Source organism: Cherax quadricarinatus, chromosome 64 (assembly GCF_038502225.1).
Source record: "Cherax quadricarinatus isolate ZL_2023a chromosome 64, ASM3850222v1, whole genome shotgun sequence".
NCBI lineage: Eukaryota > Metazoa > Arthropoda > Malacostraca > Decapoda > Parastacidae > Cherax > Cherax quadricarinatus.
The window spans coordinates 10,961,815-10,979,856 of NC_091355.1; the positions used below are offsets into that span (position 1 = coordinate 10,961,815).

At 39.7% G+C, this 18,042-nt stretch overlaps 1 protein-coding gene across 1 annotated transcript in view; it reads right to left on the reverse strand.

The window, feature by feature from the left end:
- LOC128700019 (uncharacterized) overlaps positions 1 to 18,042 on the reverse strand; it is a 497,557-nt gene that overhangs the window by 332,849 nt on the left and 146,666 nt on the right. Inside the window, exons 8-9 of the mRNA XM_070098762.1 lie at positions 17,529 to 17,768; positions 7,551 to 7,808 (exon numbers count right to left, since the gene is read on the reverse strand). Of these exons, the coding sequence (XP_069954863.1) occupies positions 7,551 to 7,808; positions 17,529 to 17,768 (498 nt within the window). The remainder of the gene's footprint in view (positions 1 to 7,550; positions 7,809 to 17,528; positions 17,769 to 18,042) is intronic.

The following is an 18,042-nucleotide window of genomic DNA, read 5'->3' on the forward strand; positions in this document are numbered from 1 at the left end:
GGAAAGGTAGGGGGTGTGTGGACCAGGTGTTTACAGTGAAACATATAAGTGAACAGTATTTAGATAAGGCTAAAGAGGTCTTTGTGGCATTTATGGATTTGGAAAAGGCGTATGACAGGGTGGATAGGGGGGCAATGTGGCAGATGTTGCAAGTGTATGGTGTAGGAGGTAGGTTACTGAAAGCAGTGAAGAGTTTTTACGAGGATAGTGAGGCTCAAGTTAGAGTATGTAGAAAAGAGGGAAATTTTTTCCCAGTAAAAGTAGGCCTTAGACAGGGATGTGTGATGTCACCGTGGTTGTTTAATATATTTATAGATGGGGTTGTAAGAGAAGTAAATGCGAGGGTCTTGGCAAGAGGCGTGGAGTTAAAAGATAAAGAATCACACACAGGGTGGGAGTTGTCACAGCTGCTCTTTGCTGATGACACTGTGCTCTTGGGAGATTCTGAAGAGAAGCTGCAGAGATTGGTGGATGAATTTGGTAGGGTGTGCAAAAGAAGAAAATTAAAGGTGAATACAGGAAAGAGTAAGGTTATGAGGATAACAAAAAGATTAGGTGATGAAAGATTGAATATCAGATTGGAGGGAGAGAGTATGGAGGAGGTGAACGTATTCAGATATTTGGGAGTGGACGTGTCAGCGGATGGGTCTATGAAAGATGAGGTGAATCATAGAATTGATGAGGGAAAAAGAGTGAGTGGTGCACTTAGGAGTCTGTGGAGACAGAGAACTTTGTCCTTGGAGGCAAAGAGGGGAATGTATGAGAGTATAGTTTTACCAACGCTCTTATATGGGTGTGAAGCATGGGTGATGAATGTTGCAGCGAGGAGAAGGCTGGAGGCAGTGGAGATGTCATGTCTGAGGGCAATGTGTGGTGTGAATATAATGCAGAGAATTCGTAGTTTGGAAGTTAGGAGGAGGTGCGGGATTACCAAAACTATTGTCCAGAGGGCTGAGGAAGGGTTGTTGAGGTGGTTCGGACATGTAGAGAGAATGGAGCGAAACAGAATAACTTCAAGAGTGTATCAGTCTGTAGTGGAAGGAAGGCGGGGTAGGGGTCGGCCTAGGAAGGGTTGGAGGGAGGGGGTAAAGGAGGTTTTGTGTGCGAGGGGCTTGGACTTCCAGCAGGCATGCGTGAGCGTGTTTGATAGGAGTGAATGGAGACAAATGGTTTTTAATACTTGACGTGCTGTTGGAGTGTGAGCAAAGTAACATTTATGAAGGGATTCAGGGAAACCGGCAGGCCGGACTTGAGTCCTGGAGATGGGAAGTACAGTGCCTGCACTCTGAAGGAGGGGTGTTAATGTTGCAGTTTAAAAACTGTAGTGTAAAGCACCCTTCTGGCAAGACAGTGATGGAGTGAATGATGGTGAAAGTTTTTCTTTTTCGGGCCACCCTGCCTTGGTGGGAATCGGCCAGTGTGATAATAAAAAAAAAAAATATATATATATATATACTTCTTCTTTCAACAAACTGGCCATATCCCACCAAAGCAGGGTGGCCCAAAAAGAAAAACTAAAAGTTTCTCTTTTTTAACTTTAGTAATGTGTGCAGAAGGGGTTACTAGCCCCTTGCTCCTGGCACTTTAGTCGCCTCTTACGACACGCATGGCTTATGGAGGAAGAATTCTGTTCCACTTCCCCATGGAGAATATATACTTTTTTTTTCTTTTTTTTTTTTCAACAAGTCGGCCGTCTCCCACCGAGGCAGGGTGACCCAAAAAAGAATGAAAATCCCCAAAAAGAAAATACTTTCATCATCATTCAACACTTTCACCACACTCACACATTATCACTGTTTTTGCAGAGGTGCTCAGAATACAACAGTTTAGAAGCATATACGTATAAAGATACACAACATATCCCTCCAAACTGCCAATATCCCAAACCCCTCCTTTAAAGTGCAGGCATTGTACATCCCATTTCCAGGACTCAAGTCTGACTATATGAAAATAACCGGTTTCCCTGAATCCCTTCACTAAATATTACCCTGCTCACACTCCAACAGATCGTCAGGTCCCAAGTATCATTTGTCTCCATTCACTCTTATCTAACACGCTCATGCACGCTTGCTGGAAGTCCAAGCCCCTCGCCCACAAAACCTCCTTTACCCCCTCTTTCCAACCCTTTCGAGGACGACCCCTACCCCTCCTTCCTTCCCCTATAGATTTATATGTTTTCCATGTCATTCTACTTTGATCCATTCTCTCTAAATGACCAAACCACCTCAACAACCCCTCTTCTGCCCTCTGACTAATGCTTTTATTAACTCCACACCTTCTCCTAATTTCCACACTCCGAATTTTCTGCATAATATTTACACCACACATTGCCCTTAGACAGGACATCTCCACTGCCTCCAACCGTCTCCTCGCTGCTGCATTTACCACCCAAGCTTCACATCCATATAAGAGTGTTGGTACTACTATACTTTCATACATTCCCTTCTTTGCCTCCATAGATAACATTTTTTGACTCCACATATACCTCAACGCACCACTCACCTTTTTTCCCTCATCAATTCTATGATTAACCTCATCCTTCATAAATCCATCTGCCGACACGTCAACTCCCAAGTATCTGAAAACATTCACTTCTTCCATGCTCCTCCTCCCCAATTTGATATCCAATTTTTCTTTATCTAAATCATTTGATACCCTCATCACCTTACTCTTTTCTATGTTCACTTTCAACTTTCTACCTTTATACACATTCTCAAACTCGTCCACTAACGTTGGCAATTTTTCTTTAGAATCTCCCATAAGCACAGTATCATCAGCAAAAAGTAACTGTCAATTCCCATTTTGAATTTGATTCCCCATAATTTAACCCCACCCCTCTCACAAACACCCTAGCATTTACTTCTTTTACAACTCCATCTATAAATATATTAAACAACCATGGTGACATTACACATCCCTGTCTAAGACCTACTTTTACCGGGAAGTAGTCTCCCTCTCTTCTACACACCCTAACCTGAGCCTCACTATCCTCATAAAAACTCTTTACAGCATTTAGTAACTTACCACCTATTCCATATACTTGCAACATCTGCCACATTGCTCCTCTATCCACTCTATCATATGCCTTTTCTAAATCTATAAATGCAATAAAAACTTCCCTACCTTTATCTAAATACTGTTCACATATATGCTTAAATGTAAACACTTGATCTACACATCCCCTACCCACTCTGAAGCCTCCCTGCTCATCCGCAATCCTACATTCTGTCTTACCTCTAATTCTTTCAATTATAACCCTACCGTATACGTTTCCTGGTATACTCAGTAAACTTATTCCTCTATAATTTTTACAATCTCTTTTGTCCCCTTTCCCTTTATATAAAGGGACTATACATGCTCTCCGCCAATCCCTAGGTACCTTCCCCTCTTTCATACATTTATTAAACAAAGGTACCAACCACTCCAACACTATATCCCCCCCTGCTTTTAACATTTCTGTCATGATCCCATCAGTTCCAGCTGCTTTACCCCCTTTCATTCTACGTAATGCCTCACGTACCTCCACCACACTTACATTCTGCTCTTCTTCACTCCTAAAAGATGGTATACCTCCCTGGCCAGTGCATGAAATTACCACCTCCCTTTCTTCCTCAACATTTAAAAGTTCCTCAAAATATTCTCGCCATCTACCTAATACCTCCCTTTCCCCATCAACTAATTCCCCTACTCTGTTTTTAACTGCCAAATCCATACTTTCCCTAGGCTTTCTTAACTTGTTTAACTCACTCCAAAATTTTTTCTTATTTTCATTAAAATTTCTTGACAGTGCCTCTCTCACTCTATCATCTGCTCTCCTTTTGCACTCTCTCACCACTCTCTTCACCATTCTTTTACTCTCCATATACTCTGCTCTTCTTATAACACTTCCGCTTTGTAAAAACCTCTCATAAGCTACCTTTTTCTCTTTTATCACACCCTTTACTTCATCATTCTACCAGTCACTCCTCTTTCCTCCTGCCCCCATCCTCCTATAACCACAAACTTCTGCCCCACATTCTAATACTGCATTTTTAAAACTATTCCAACCCTCTTCAACCCCCCCCACTACTCATCTTTGCACTAGCCCACCTTTCTGCCAATAGTCGCTTATATCTCACCCGAACTTCCTCCTCCCTTAGTTTACACACTTTCACCTCCCTCTTACTTGTTGTTGCCACCTTCCTCTTTTCCCATCTACCTCTTACTCTAACTGTAGCTACAACTAAATAATGATCCGATATATCAGTTGCCCCTCTATAAACATGTACATCCTGGAGCCTACCCATCAACCTTTTATCCACCAATACATAATCTAACAAACTACTTTCATTACGTGCTACATCATACCTTGTATATTTATTTATCCTCTTTTTCATAAAATATGTATTACTTATTACCAAATTTCATTTAATATAGTGGAGTGTAAGGCGAGTGTGTGTATGTCTGGGCATTACAGTGGCATTGATAGGTAAATGGTTAATGTTACAATCAACGAAACACTTACTGAAAAACACTCTTATTTACTTGATACTTTTCTTCAGTTTAGCTTTCTTCTTTCAAAACACCGGCCGTATCCCACTGAGGCGGGGTGGCCCAAAAGGAAAAAACGAAAGTTTCTCCTTTTACATTTAGTAATATATACAGGAGAAAGGGTTACTAGCCCCTTGCTCTTGGCATTTTAGTCGCCTCTTACAACACGCATGGCTTATGGAGGAAGAATTCTGTTCCACTTCCCCATGGAGGTAAGAGGAAATAAACAAAAACAAGAACTAGAAAGAAAATAGCAGAAAACCCAGAGGGGTGTGTATATATATGCTTGTACATGTATGTGTAGTGTGACCTAAATGTAAGTAGAAGTCGCAAGACGTACCTGAAAGCTTGCATGTTTCTTTCTTTCAACACACCGGCCGTATCCCACCGAGGTGGGGTGGCCCAAAAGGAAAAACTAAAGTTTCTTCTTTTACATTTAGTAATATATACAGGAGAAGAGGTTACTAGCCCCTTGCTCCCGGCATTTTAGTCGCCTCTTACAACACGCATGGCTTACGGAGGAAGAATTCTGTTTCACCCCCCCATGGAGATAAGAGGAAATAAACAAGAACAAGAACTAGTGATTATGTGTGATTATGTGTGAGTGAGGTGAAAGTGTTGAATGATGACGAAAGTATTTTCTTTTTGGGGATTTTTTCTTTCTTTTTGGGTCACCCTGCCTCGGTGGGAGATGGCCGACTTGTTAAAAAAAAAAAACTAGTAAGAAAATAGAAGAAAACCCAGAGGGGGTGTGTGTATGTATATGCTTGTACATGTATGTGCATGTTTTTTTTTTTTTTTTTTTGAACAAACCGGCCGTATCCCACCAAGGCAGGGTGGCCCAAAAAGAAAAACGAAAGTTTCTCTTTTTAAATTTAGTAATTTATACGGGAGAAGGGGTTACTAGCCCCTTGCTCCCGGCATTTTAGTCGCCTCTTATAACACGCATGGCTTACGGAGGAAGAATTCTGTTCCACTTCCCCATGGAGATAAGAGGAAATAAACAACAACAAGAACTAGAAAGAAAATAGAAGAAAACCCAGAGGGATGTGTATATATACAGTGGACCCCCGGTTAACGATTTTAATCCATGCAAGAGGGGTAATTGTTATGCGAAATTATCGCTATGTGAATGAATTTTCCCCATAAGAAATAATGGAAATCAAATTAATCCGTGCAAGACACCAAAAAGTATGAAAAAAAAAATTTTACCACATGAAATATACATTTTCCCACACACAAAGAGAAGGATACATGCACAATAGTAGAGTAGTACATGCACAGTATATATTGTGCATGTACTAGTCTACTAAATGAAGAATAAATGACACTTACCTTTATTGAAGATGCAGCAATGACTGATGAGACACTGTGTCCTGGGAGTGCCTTTTCCTCCTGAGTACTGTAGGTCCTGTTTGGCATTTTCTTCCAGAACAGGCCTTATCACACTGTGTATGCCACTACGATTCTTAAATCTCTCAAACCAACCTTTGCTGGCTTTAAATTCACCAATATGAGCACTAGTTCCAGGCATTTTTCCCTGTTCACCTGGGTGTTAGTCGACTTGTGTGGGTTGCATCCTGGGAGACATGATTAAGGACCCCAATGGAAATAAGTTAGACAGTCTTCGATGACACTGACTTTTTTGGGTTATCCTGGGTGGCAAATCCTCTGGGGTTAATTGTTTCTTGGTATTCTCAATAAGCCACACCAACAACGGTGCTACAGCAGCAGCAGCAGCTGACAGTGCAGCAGCAGCAGCAGCTGACAGTGCAGCAGCAGCAGCAGCTGTACCACCAATAGTAGCGATGGTTGATTGGGGTTTATTATACAACCTGGCCAGCTCGGAGACATGCACTCCACTTTCATACTTATCAATGATCTTTTTCTTCATCTCTATTGTAATTCTCACCCTTATTGCTGTAGGGTTGGCACTAGAAGCTTTCTTGGGGCCCACGGTCACTTATTTTCCAGAAAAAGCACCGAAAACACTGTAATAATACGAAATATTCCGATTGTATGCTTGGATGTTACCGCGGAGGCTGGCTGGTAAACAATGCCACCGGCGGAACATGTGAGCGTGGCTCAGGCCGCACATTGGATGCGTCTCGGACGAAAATCGGTAAGCGGGTTTTTAAGCGGTATGTGAGGCAAAATTTTTGCAATTAAAGTAAGCGGTATGCGAAATAATCGCTATGTGATGCCATCGTTATGCAGGGGTCCACTGTACATATATATGCTTGTATATGCATGTGTAGTGTGACCTAAGTGTAAGTAGAAGTAGCAAGACATACCTGAAATCTTGCATGTTTATGAGACAGAAAAATGGACACCAGCAATACTACCATCATGTAAAACAATTACAGGCTTTCGTTTTACACTCACTTGGCAGGACGGTAGTACCTCCCTGGGTGGTTGCTGTCTACCAACCTACTACCTAGAATATACCTAGGTAATATGCCACATATATTAATGCTGGAGTTGTTTGGGTGGTTTAACTAGAGGTATACCAAGATCTCAAGCTTGACCCAAGTCTGACCTTCACCATATAAGATGCAGGGTGATTCTGAGGGTCAAAATACAGTATACTTCTAAAACTACAGATATTGTACAAACTTTCAGTGCAGTATTTGCCTCTCATTCATTCTTAAATCTGGAAAAAACTAAACTTGGAGAATAGTTTAATCTGGAGCATTTTGGATTATTAAGTTACAATGTTCAACTTAGCAAAATATTGTTCGCTGGAGAATACAAACCTGTCATCAGGTGCAAAACATTTCATCCACTATTCATGACTAAAGTCATGACCTGTCATGACTTTAAACAATTTTAACCATATACAAAAAATGCTAAAATTCACCAAGATATTACCATTAAAAAAATTTGCCAACAAAAACATCAGGCATACATTAATAAGAAGGCATAACAAGTTACATTAACATAACATCAGAACCATGTTAATTTCATCAATATTTTTTAACCTCTCAATTCGACAGAGCAAAACTACGAAGAGGACTTACTTCGAGAGATGTTTGCGTGCTGAAGGCAGTGTCGCAAGTTCCTCTTTCATAACATACCGCTTGGTACCCAAACAGTACTGCTCCATGTAGGTGGGCCAGTGCAAAGCTGAGAGGGCAAAGTTAAATGTATGTTGATCAACCTCAGATAGAGTTGACCAGAGATTTTGCACGTTGTCGTTTGAGAAGCACCACTCGTGTGTGGTGAAGTACTCGAGGCAAGCAGCTGCGCGGTCAAGTTTCTGAGCAATTCTCACCATGCTGTGGGTCAAAAAATGAGAATAGTGAATCCTGAACTACTGCTCACTTTCTGGGAAATTTTATATTTTCATTACTTGTTGTGTAAACTAACCTTTCCCCACCCTCTTTACTTATCTTTTTTCTGGTCATCTAATGTACAAAATAGGACCTATGATGTCAGCTAATGTCATCTAATGCAAAAGATAGTACCTATAAACTTACAAGACTAACTCATAAGAAATAATCAAGAAAATAACTCATGAGAAATAATCATGTACAATGATATGCCTACAAGGGCACTTCACTGTATGTCATTATAGGGCTTAAGCTTGCCTGAAATGCTCTCCATAACTATAGACTTTCAACATGCTCTCAAGTGTCACCCATTTCTATATAAACATTGTATTTTGTTGAAATAAACTTGTACAGGTTGGCCATCACTAATCCGACATCATCAGGACCTGTAGGGTGCCGGATTAGTGATTTTGCAGGATTACAGAGTGGTTAAGTTAGAATACACTTAACCCAACGGCGATAATTAATGCATCGGCAATTTCACCCACATTATGTCCTATTTTTGGCCCATTCCATTGTTCCAGGCTACCAAACTCATAGCTATTTCATTAGTATTCCTTCTATTCTGTAGATTGAGTACAAGAAACCACCCAATCACCTATCTCAACTACCCAATAAAGTGGTCAGAAATCGGTAATTTGGCTGATTTCACACAAATTTCAAGAGATGTCATTTTTAACACAGGGTCCAGAATAAACAATGCAGACATTCCTAGCACTAAAATAACATATTATCTGTTCATTAGTCATGTCTCCAGGCCCTTCTTATATTATGCTTGCTTTCCATTTTTAACTTTTATTCACACAAAAAATAGAAGATTTAATGTTATTGCAGACTACTGCATTATTGTAATAACTGTATAAATAATGTCAACCCATTCATGAATGCGTATCAGACCAGCCAGTTGGACACATATTGGACGGTGACATCATTTGTTTACTCTTGAACATTGGCAAAAATCGAACATTTCCGCTACTATGAGCTCAATTTTAAGGTACTTTCCGGTGCAAAACCAATCAAAATTATATCTATTTCTGTAATATATCTTCCAATCTATCAAATGAGCCAAAAAAATGAGAATACAACCATACAAACCATACTTATTTCCAAACCTCTTTCTATACATACTGTAGTTCAATTAAAGACTCCTCATTTTCATTTACCCCTGGCACCCCAAATTTACCTACTACTCCCTCTACAACATTTTTACACAAGTTAGCATTGAGATCTCCAACCACAAGTACTCTCTCACTTGGTTCAAAACCCCCCATGCCTCACTCAACATTTCCCAAAATTTCTCTCTCTCCTCTACACTTCTCTCATCTCCAGGTGCATAAACACTTACCATAACCCTTATTTTACTCCACATAATTCTTGAATTTATACATTTATATTCCTTCTTTTCCTGCCATAACTTATCCTTCAACATTATTGCTACTCCTTCCAATCCCATTTATTTCTCCAGACTGAAAATCTACTACCCCCTTCAGCTTTGTTTCTTCTAGAGCCAGAACATCCAGCTTCTTTTCATTCATAACATCCACAATCATTTCTTTCTTATCATTTGTACTCCAATCATGCACATTCAAACATACAACTTTGATGTTTTTTTTCTTTTTCTTTTAGTAGACTATAAGGAAAAAGCGGATACTAGCCCATTGCTCCGGCATTTTAGTTGACTTTTACAACAAGAATGGCTTACAGAGGAAAGATTCTTTTTCCACTTCCCCGTGGATAGTAATAATAAGTAATAGGAATAAGTACTATTATGATATAATCAAAGAAAACTCAGATGAGTGTGTATACATAAATGTATACATGCATGTTTAGCGTGACCTAAGTGTAAGTAGAAGTAGCAAGACGTACCTGAAACCTTGCATGTTTATGAGACAGAAAAAAGACACCAGCAATCCTACCATCGTGTAAAGCAAATACAGGCTTCCATTTTACACCCACTTGGCAGTACAGCAGTTCCTCCCTGGGCAGCTGCTGTCTACCAACCTACTAAACTTCTTTCTTTCTTTCTTTCAACACATTGGCCGTATCCCACCGAGGCGGGGTGGCCCAAAAGGAAAAACGAAAGTTTCTCCTTTTACATTTAGTAATATATACAGGAGAAGGGGTTACTAGCCCCTTGCTTCCAGCATTTTAGTTGCCTCTTACAACACGCATGGCGTATGGAGGAAGAATTCTGTTCCACTTCCCCAAGGAGATAAGAGGAAATAAACAAGAACTAGAAAGAAAATAGAAGAAAACCCAGAGGAGTGTGTATATATATGCTTGTACATGTATGTGTAGTGTGACCTAAGTGTAAGTAGAAGTAGCAAGACGTACCTGAAACCTTGCATGTTTAAGAGACAGAAAAAAGACACCAGCAATCCTACCATCGTGTAAAGCAAATACAGGCTTCCATTTTACACCCACTTCACAGTACAGCAGTTCCTCCCTGGGCAGCTGCTGTCTACCAACCTACTAAACTTATTATGTATTTTTTTTTTTTTTAACAAGTCGGCCATCGCGGTGAAAAGCTCTGTTCCACAAGGCACAGTACTCGCTCCCATTATATTCCTCATCCTCATTTCAGAGAGAGAGGTAAGCCATAGTTCTGTGTCTTCCTTTGCAGATGACACCTGGATTGCCATGACAGTGACCTCCATCCAAGACATCGCAAGACTAAGCGGACATCAACCAAATCTTCAAATGGGCCATTAAAAACAATATGAAGCTCAATGATGAGAAATTTCAACTACTCAGATATGGAAAACTTTAGGAAATTAAAAATGTATCATGGTATACGACAAATTCTAACCATACAATAGAGCAAAAAAGAAATGCGAAGGACCTGGGAGTGATAATGTCAGAGGATCTCGCCTTCAAAGACCACAACAATGTATCTACCCCATCTGCCAGGAAAATGATAGGATGGATAATGAGAACCTTCAAAACTAGACACACCATGCCTATGATGATCCTCTTCAAATCACTTGTTCTCACTAGGCTGGAATACTGCTGTACACTAACAGCCTCCTTCAAGGCTGGAAACATTGTAGACCTGGAGAGCGTACAAAGAACTTTCACGGCACACATAAGTACAATAAGGCTCCTAAATTACTGGGAATGGTTGGTCCTTGATCTGTATTCTCTGGAACGCAGACAAAATACGTACATGATAATATACACTCGGAAGGTCCTGGAGGGATTGATACGAAACCTGCACACGAAGATCACTCCCTATAAAAGCAAAAGACTTGGCAGGAGATGCAACATTCCCTCAATGAAAAGCAGGGGTGCCACGAGTACATCGAGAGACAACACAATGAGTGTCTGGGGCTCAAGACTGTTCAACTGCTTCCCAGCATACATAAGGGAGATTACCAATAGACCCCTGGCTGTCTTCAAGAAGGCACTGGATAGGCACCTAAAGTCAGTGCCTGACCAACCAGGCTGTGGTTCATACATCAGTTTGCATGCAGCCAGCAGTGACAGCCTGGTTAATCAGACCCTGATCCACCATGAGGCCTGTCTCAGACCGAACCAAGGTGCCATTGACCCCCGAAACCTTCTCCAGGTAAACTCCAGGTCTCCCACTGAAGCAGGGTGACCCATAAAGAAAATACTTTCACTACCATTCAATACTTTCACCTCATTCATACATAATCACTGTCTTTGCAGAGGCCCTCAGATACGACAGTTTAGAAGTCCCTCCAAACTGTCAATATCTCAAACCCCTCCTTTAAAGTGCAGGCATTGTACTTCCCATTCCCAGGACTCAAGTCTGGCTAACTGGTTTCCCTAAATCCCTTCACTAAATATTACCCTGCTCAAACTCCAACAGCTCGTCAGGTCCCAAAAAACATTCATCTCCATTCACTCCTATCTAATACGCTCACACACGCTTGCTGAAAGTCCAAGCCCCTCATCCACAAAACCTCCTTTATCCCCTCCCTCCAACCTTTTTGATGACGACCCCTACCCCTCCTACCTTCCATAACAGATTTATACACTCTCCAAGTCATTCTACTTTGATCCATTCTCTCTAAATGACCAAACCACTTCAACAATCCCTCTTCAGTCCTCTGACTAATACTTTTAGTAACTCCACACTTCCTCCTACTTTTAGTAACTCCACACTTCCTCCTAAGAAAGGAGGGGTTTGGGATATTGGCAGTTTGGAGGGACATCTAAGCTGCCATATCTGAGCGCCCTCATAAAGACAGTGACTATGTATGAGTGATGGTGAATGTGTTGAATGATTATATAAGTTTTTTCTTTCTTTTTGGGCCACCCTACCTCAGTGGGAAAGGCTATGTGTTCATTTTTTTTTTTAACACTGGCCATCTTTCACCAAGGTTGGATGACTTAAAAAAGGAAGAGAGTATTTCATTAAGTGACAAGCAATCTAACATTCAGAATTCTTCAAGACACATTTTAAGAACACAGCTGATTTTTTAAACACTTGAAAGTTTAGAAAGGATGAGCAATTAAGATATTATAAATACAAGATGTGAACAAAGATAAACAACATATTTAGGGGAAATTAAGTAATAAAATAGATGGAGAAAAACAGGAAAAGAGGCAGAGTTAACCCTTTGACTGTCGCAACCTCCAATCCTAGAGTGTCTGTGTCGCAAAATATTTGAAAAAAAAAAAAAAAAAAAAATTTTCTTATGAAATGATAGAGAATCTTTTCCCAATGCTAATGACACCAAAGGTACGAAATTTGATGGAAAACTTAAGGAATTACGCTCTCACAAAGCTAGCAATCTTGGCGATATTTACGAATCGGCGATTTCACTCACTGAGCCCTATTTTTGGCCAATTCCATTGTTCCGGTCGACCAAACTCATAGCTATTTCTTTAGAACTCCATTTGTTCTATCGCTTGCTTACAAGAAACTGCCCATTTACTGATTTCAAATACCTAATAAAGTGGTCAGAAATTTGGTAATTTGGCCAATTTCATGCAAATTAAAAAATATGCCAATTTCAAAATAGGATCCAGAATGAATAATGCAGACATTCCTGGCACTAAGATAACATTTTCTCTGTTAATCAGTCATGTCCCCAGGCCCCTCTTACATTACTCTTGTTTTGTATTTTGAATTTTTATTCACACAAAAAATAGAAGATTTACTATTATGCAGACTACTGCATTATTGTAATAACTGTATAAATAATGTCATCCCATTCGTGACTGCATATTAGAATGGCTAGTTGGACATTTATTGGACAATGATGTCATTTGTTTACTCTTGAACATCAGCAAAAATCGAACATTTCACTACTTTCAGTAGCATTTCAAGGTCCTTTTCATAGTGAAACCAATAAAAATCATCTCTTTCTATAATATGTTTTCCATTCCATCAAATGAGATCAAGAAAACGAGAATATAACCATAAATACTATACGAAAATACACCTCAAAGTCGGCATTTTAATCCAAAAACACTGTCAGTTTTTTTTCTCATTATGCACTGTGCTGCAGGATTTTTTTTTTTATACTGGGCACACTGACCACACAGACCCATTCTCTCACATATGGGCCTACCAGTTTTCTCCCGCTTGATTTGAAGCCGCTAGAATTTTTGAGTACATATATACAGTGGACCCCCGCATAACGATTACCTCCGAATGCGACTAATTATGTAAGTGTATTTATGTAAGTGCGTTTGTACGTGTATGTTTGGGGGTCTGAAATGGACTAATCTACTTCACAATATTCCTTATGGGAACAAATTCGGTCAGTACTGGCACCTGAACATACTTCTGGAGTGAAAAAATATTGTTAACCGGGGGTCCACTGTATAGGTAAAACACATTGGCTCGTAAGACATATATATACGACCGAAACAGTGAAAGGGTTAAAGTGATGAAGTGGAAGACAGAAATTTTGTCATAGTCAAAGTTTAATGTGAGCATGGGAAGAGAAATGCAGTACAATGCAATCATTTACTGATGAGGTTTCACCCATACAGTGGCCTTTATCAAAGTCACAGTGTGAACATGTTGCATTACCACTGCTGGCAGCAGCACCTGCCTCACGCACCATTCTGAACTGGTAATGTGTAACCTGTATGAAATAGCATATGGCCAACACATAAGACAAAGACACATTGCAGACAATGCTTTTACTGAGACAAGATTTCACTATGTAGAGAATTAGCAAGACATGATTTGATAACACCCCAGGTAATTATTCTGATACTAGATATTTGTGGATTGCAGATGTTACCTATACCATCTGCCAAAGCCCTGTGGCCACATGAGATGCGTATCCCAGAGTACTGCAACTGGAAATTACTGTATGCTGAAATAAACAAATATGAATAAGTGGTCACTTGCAGAGACAGTCATGAACATTTGCCTACACTTTAGCCACGATCTTTAGAGACATTGTTACCACAGGTACCAGTACAAGATAGAGGAAGCAGTGGACAGAATCATTCATAACTCCACCTGCAAAACTAATTTGTAGAACAGATTCTTCATTTTAATGAAACAGTAGTGACTACAAGGGAATTGGTCATAGAGACAGGACACACCTTATGTAAAAAACTGGCAGGCCTGGGTGTAGAGGATCCACATCCTGAGGAATGGCTAGCATAACTCAGAAAGAGGGAGCAGGCATTTAACTTCCAAAACATTGGAGAGGAAGGAGCTAAGGTTCCGAGCAAGTTGATATTTTCTCAAACTGTAGTAATAACCAGGAAGAACTCATGAATCTCCCACACCAGTTAATAGTAGTAGTGGGAGCCTGTATTTTTATTATAATATGCATGTCATCCTCAGCATGATCAAGGCACTCTAGGCATCAAACACTGCTGATGAGTAAGACATGATTCATCTACACAGTAGGCCTCTTCAATCAAATATAGAGGTGGCAGGTGTAGTAGTGAAGTCAAGATAGTGTAATCAGTCCAGTAACCTTGGAGAAACATTATTTGAGGTAGTCAGTCACAAAACATCAAGCATTGCCTTGAAAGAATCCATGAGATTTATTGGCTGCCTGCTACTCAGTCAGTATATAATATCACAGATTCAGGTTTGGAGATAGTCAAGATCCTGTCAGTTCTACAGAGATAGCAAGATTGCCAGAGAATGAAATAAAGGCCTATTCCTCTTTGGTAAGCACCAAAAATCTGAACAGGAGGTCACTGTACTCTCCTGACCCATGGAAGGTCATCCTTAAACATCTCTCTGTGAACCACAGAGGATTTTTCACATATAATTCACTTGTAAGAAACCTTCTCCACTAACAAAAGATCCCAGCCTACCAATAGGCACTCTGAACAGGGTTTTCAGCGGTGACAAATTGTGTGTCAAACAGAACAAATAGCTGTTACTGTCAGGAATTCTTGATGAGCAGGATGCTCTGTCATATATCCTGCATAACAGCTCAGACATGGCAGGAAACAGAGTTAATTAGGTGTCAACTGAAGAGGTTCTCACCACACAGTGGAGGAGACAAGTAGAAGTGTTGACATGAGTGTTAATGGCTGGCAGTTGGTGATCTAGAGTTTGACTGGCTGCTAGAGGGCTTCAGCCACAGTAAGTGGAAAACGACAAACAAAATCACCAGGGATGTGTCAAAGTATTGGCCTAAAACCGAGTTTTGGTATCAGCGAAGATTTTGATATTGTCCCACCCTAATTATCAGTGCCTACCCGGAGAGTGTTCCAGGGGTCAACACCCCCACAGCCTGGTCCACAACCAGACCTTGCAGTGGATCAGGGCCTGATCAGCTAGGTTGCTACTGCTGGCCACATGCAATCCAATGTATGAACCACAGCTTGGCTGGTCAGGTGCCTATCCAGCTCCCTCTTGAAGACAGCCAGGGGTCTATTAGTAAACATTTTAAAAAATCCTCCCTCTCAATATTTGTTTTCCACAAACTTCTTAACCCTTTCAGGGTCCAAGGCCAAAATCTGAAGTGGTGCCCCAGTGTCCAAGAATTTTCAAAAAAAAAAAAAAAAAAAAAAAAAAAAAAAAAAAAAAAAAAAAAAAAAAAAAAAAAAAAAAAAAAAAAAAAAATTTCTTATGAAATGATAGAGAATCTCTTTGTGAAGGTAATAAAACAAAAAGTACGAAATTTGATGGAAAATTGACGAAATTATGCTCTCGCAAATTTTGATGTGTCAGCAATATTTACGAATCAGCGATTTTGCCGACTTTGACTCCCATTTTAGGCCAATTACATTATTCCAGTTGACCAAATTCTTAGCTATTTCACTAGTATCACTTATATTCTATCGATTGAGCACAAGAAATCGTAAAGTCAACTGCTTCAACCACAAAATAAAGTGATCGGAAATTGGTAATTTGGCCAATTTAACACAAAGTTCAAAATATTCCTATTTCAAAATAGAGTCCAGAACAAACAATGTAGGTATTCCTGGCACTAAACTAACATTTCCTCTGTTCATTAGTTATGTTTTGAGGTTTTACAAATAAATTCCATTTTGATTTTTTATTCACATAATGAATTTTTATTCACACCAAAAAATAGAAGATTTACTGTTATGCAATATTGTAATAATTGTATAAATATCATCACCACATTTGTGAATGTATATTAGACCCACCAGCTGGCGTGTATTAGACGTGTGAGGTCGTTTGTTTACTCTCGAACATCGGCAAAAATTTAACATTTCCGCTACCTAGAGCTCAGTTTCAAGCCATTTCCAGTGCTAAAACCAATCAAAATCATCTCTATTTCTGTAATATGTCTTCCATTCTATCAAATGAGACCAAGAAATCGCAAATACAACTATAAAAACATACGAAAAAACACTGCAAAGTCGCTATTTTAATCGAAAATCACGGTCTCAGTTTTTTCTCTCGTTATACACAGTGTGCTGCAGGATTTGTTTTATGTGGTGTACACATACCACATAGATGTATTCTCTCATATCTAGGCCCAAATTTACCACTCACAGTTTATCAGAGTGAGCTGAGCTCATGGCATAGATCTATGGTTTGGACCCTAAACGTAAAGCCGTAGATCTACGGGACAGACCTTGAAAGGGCTAATATTTTTTTTTACCTCAACAGCCATCTCCTACCAAGGTAAGGTGACAAAAGATGGAAATATTCACTATTATTCATTCAATAGCAATTCAAATGGCTCTCCAAACTGCAACTTTTTTAAATATGTACGTATATGCAATGACTGCCAAAATTTGTTTTAATGACTAAATACATATCAGGTCCTGTCAAAATAATTAATGTAAATCTATCAGCTATGAATAAAAAATGCAATGGTCAAACATGTCCGACAGAGAGAATGCAGAATACAGCTACAGACATACTTATGGCTGATTCTGAGAGTTTTTCTACCCTCACAGCCTGGTCTGAGGTTTGAGTTCTTTGATCACCTACACAACCAGCCTGCTGCTGCTAGCAGTCTGCATGTCTAGACAACCATATAACGTGGATGATCTGGCATAAGTAATAATTATTATAAAAAAGAAAAAAAAAATGTTTAGAATATATTGGGCAAAATAAGTCCGAGAGAATGTTTTTATGAAGCAAATTTATACACAGTACACAAACAACCCACACACAGGAGAGAGAAGCTCATGACAATGTTTTGGTTCAACTTGGACCAAACAAGTCACACGGTGAAAATATGAGAAGTGGCACTGGTGGCTGTGTAAGAGTGGACTTACATGGGTCGTTTCCCTACTAGTCTGGCTGCAGCATCCATGAGGTACGCAGGGAGCCAGTGCTGTAGAAGGACGGCAATGGTGTTGAGTGTCTTATGGTGAGTGAAGTGAAGGTTTGGATACCAGACCACATCATTCATGGCATTCCTCCGCAATGCTGATATTCCATGTTTGTTTATCTCTCCCCACCGCACGGGTCGCTCCATGCCAGAAACACAGTTATACACTCTCAGCTCACTTTGTCTGGTAAAAAAAAAAAAATATAACCTATAAATTATACTGAGCATTTTTTGTACATTATAGAAATGTTCAGTGAAGGTATGCAGTCCAAAACCTGGCTGGGAATGTACTGTACATAATCACATGCATTTATTTTAATATTTAAATATTTGATTTAAATCTATACCTCCTTGCTTTTATTATGTGGCAGTTCAGGTACAATAAAGCCATTGACACTGTTTTAATGAGTGACTCCAATGAAAAGAAAAACCTCTTGTACACCACAGCAGAGTACCAC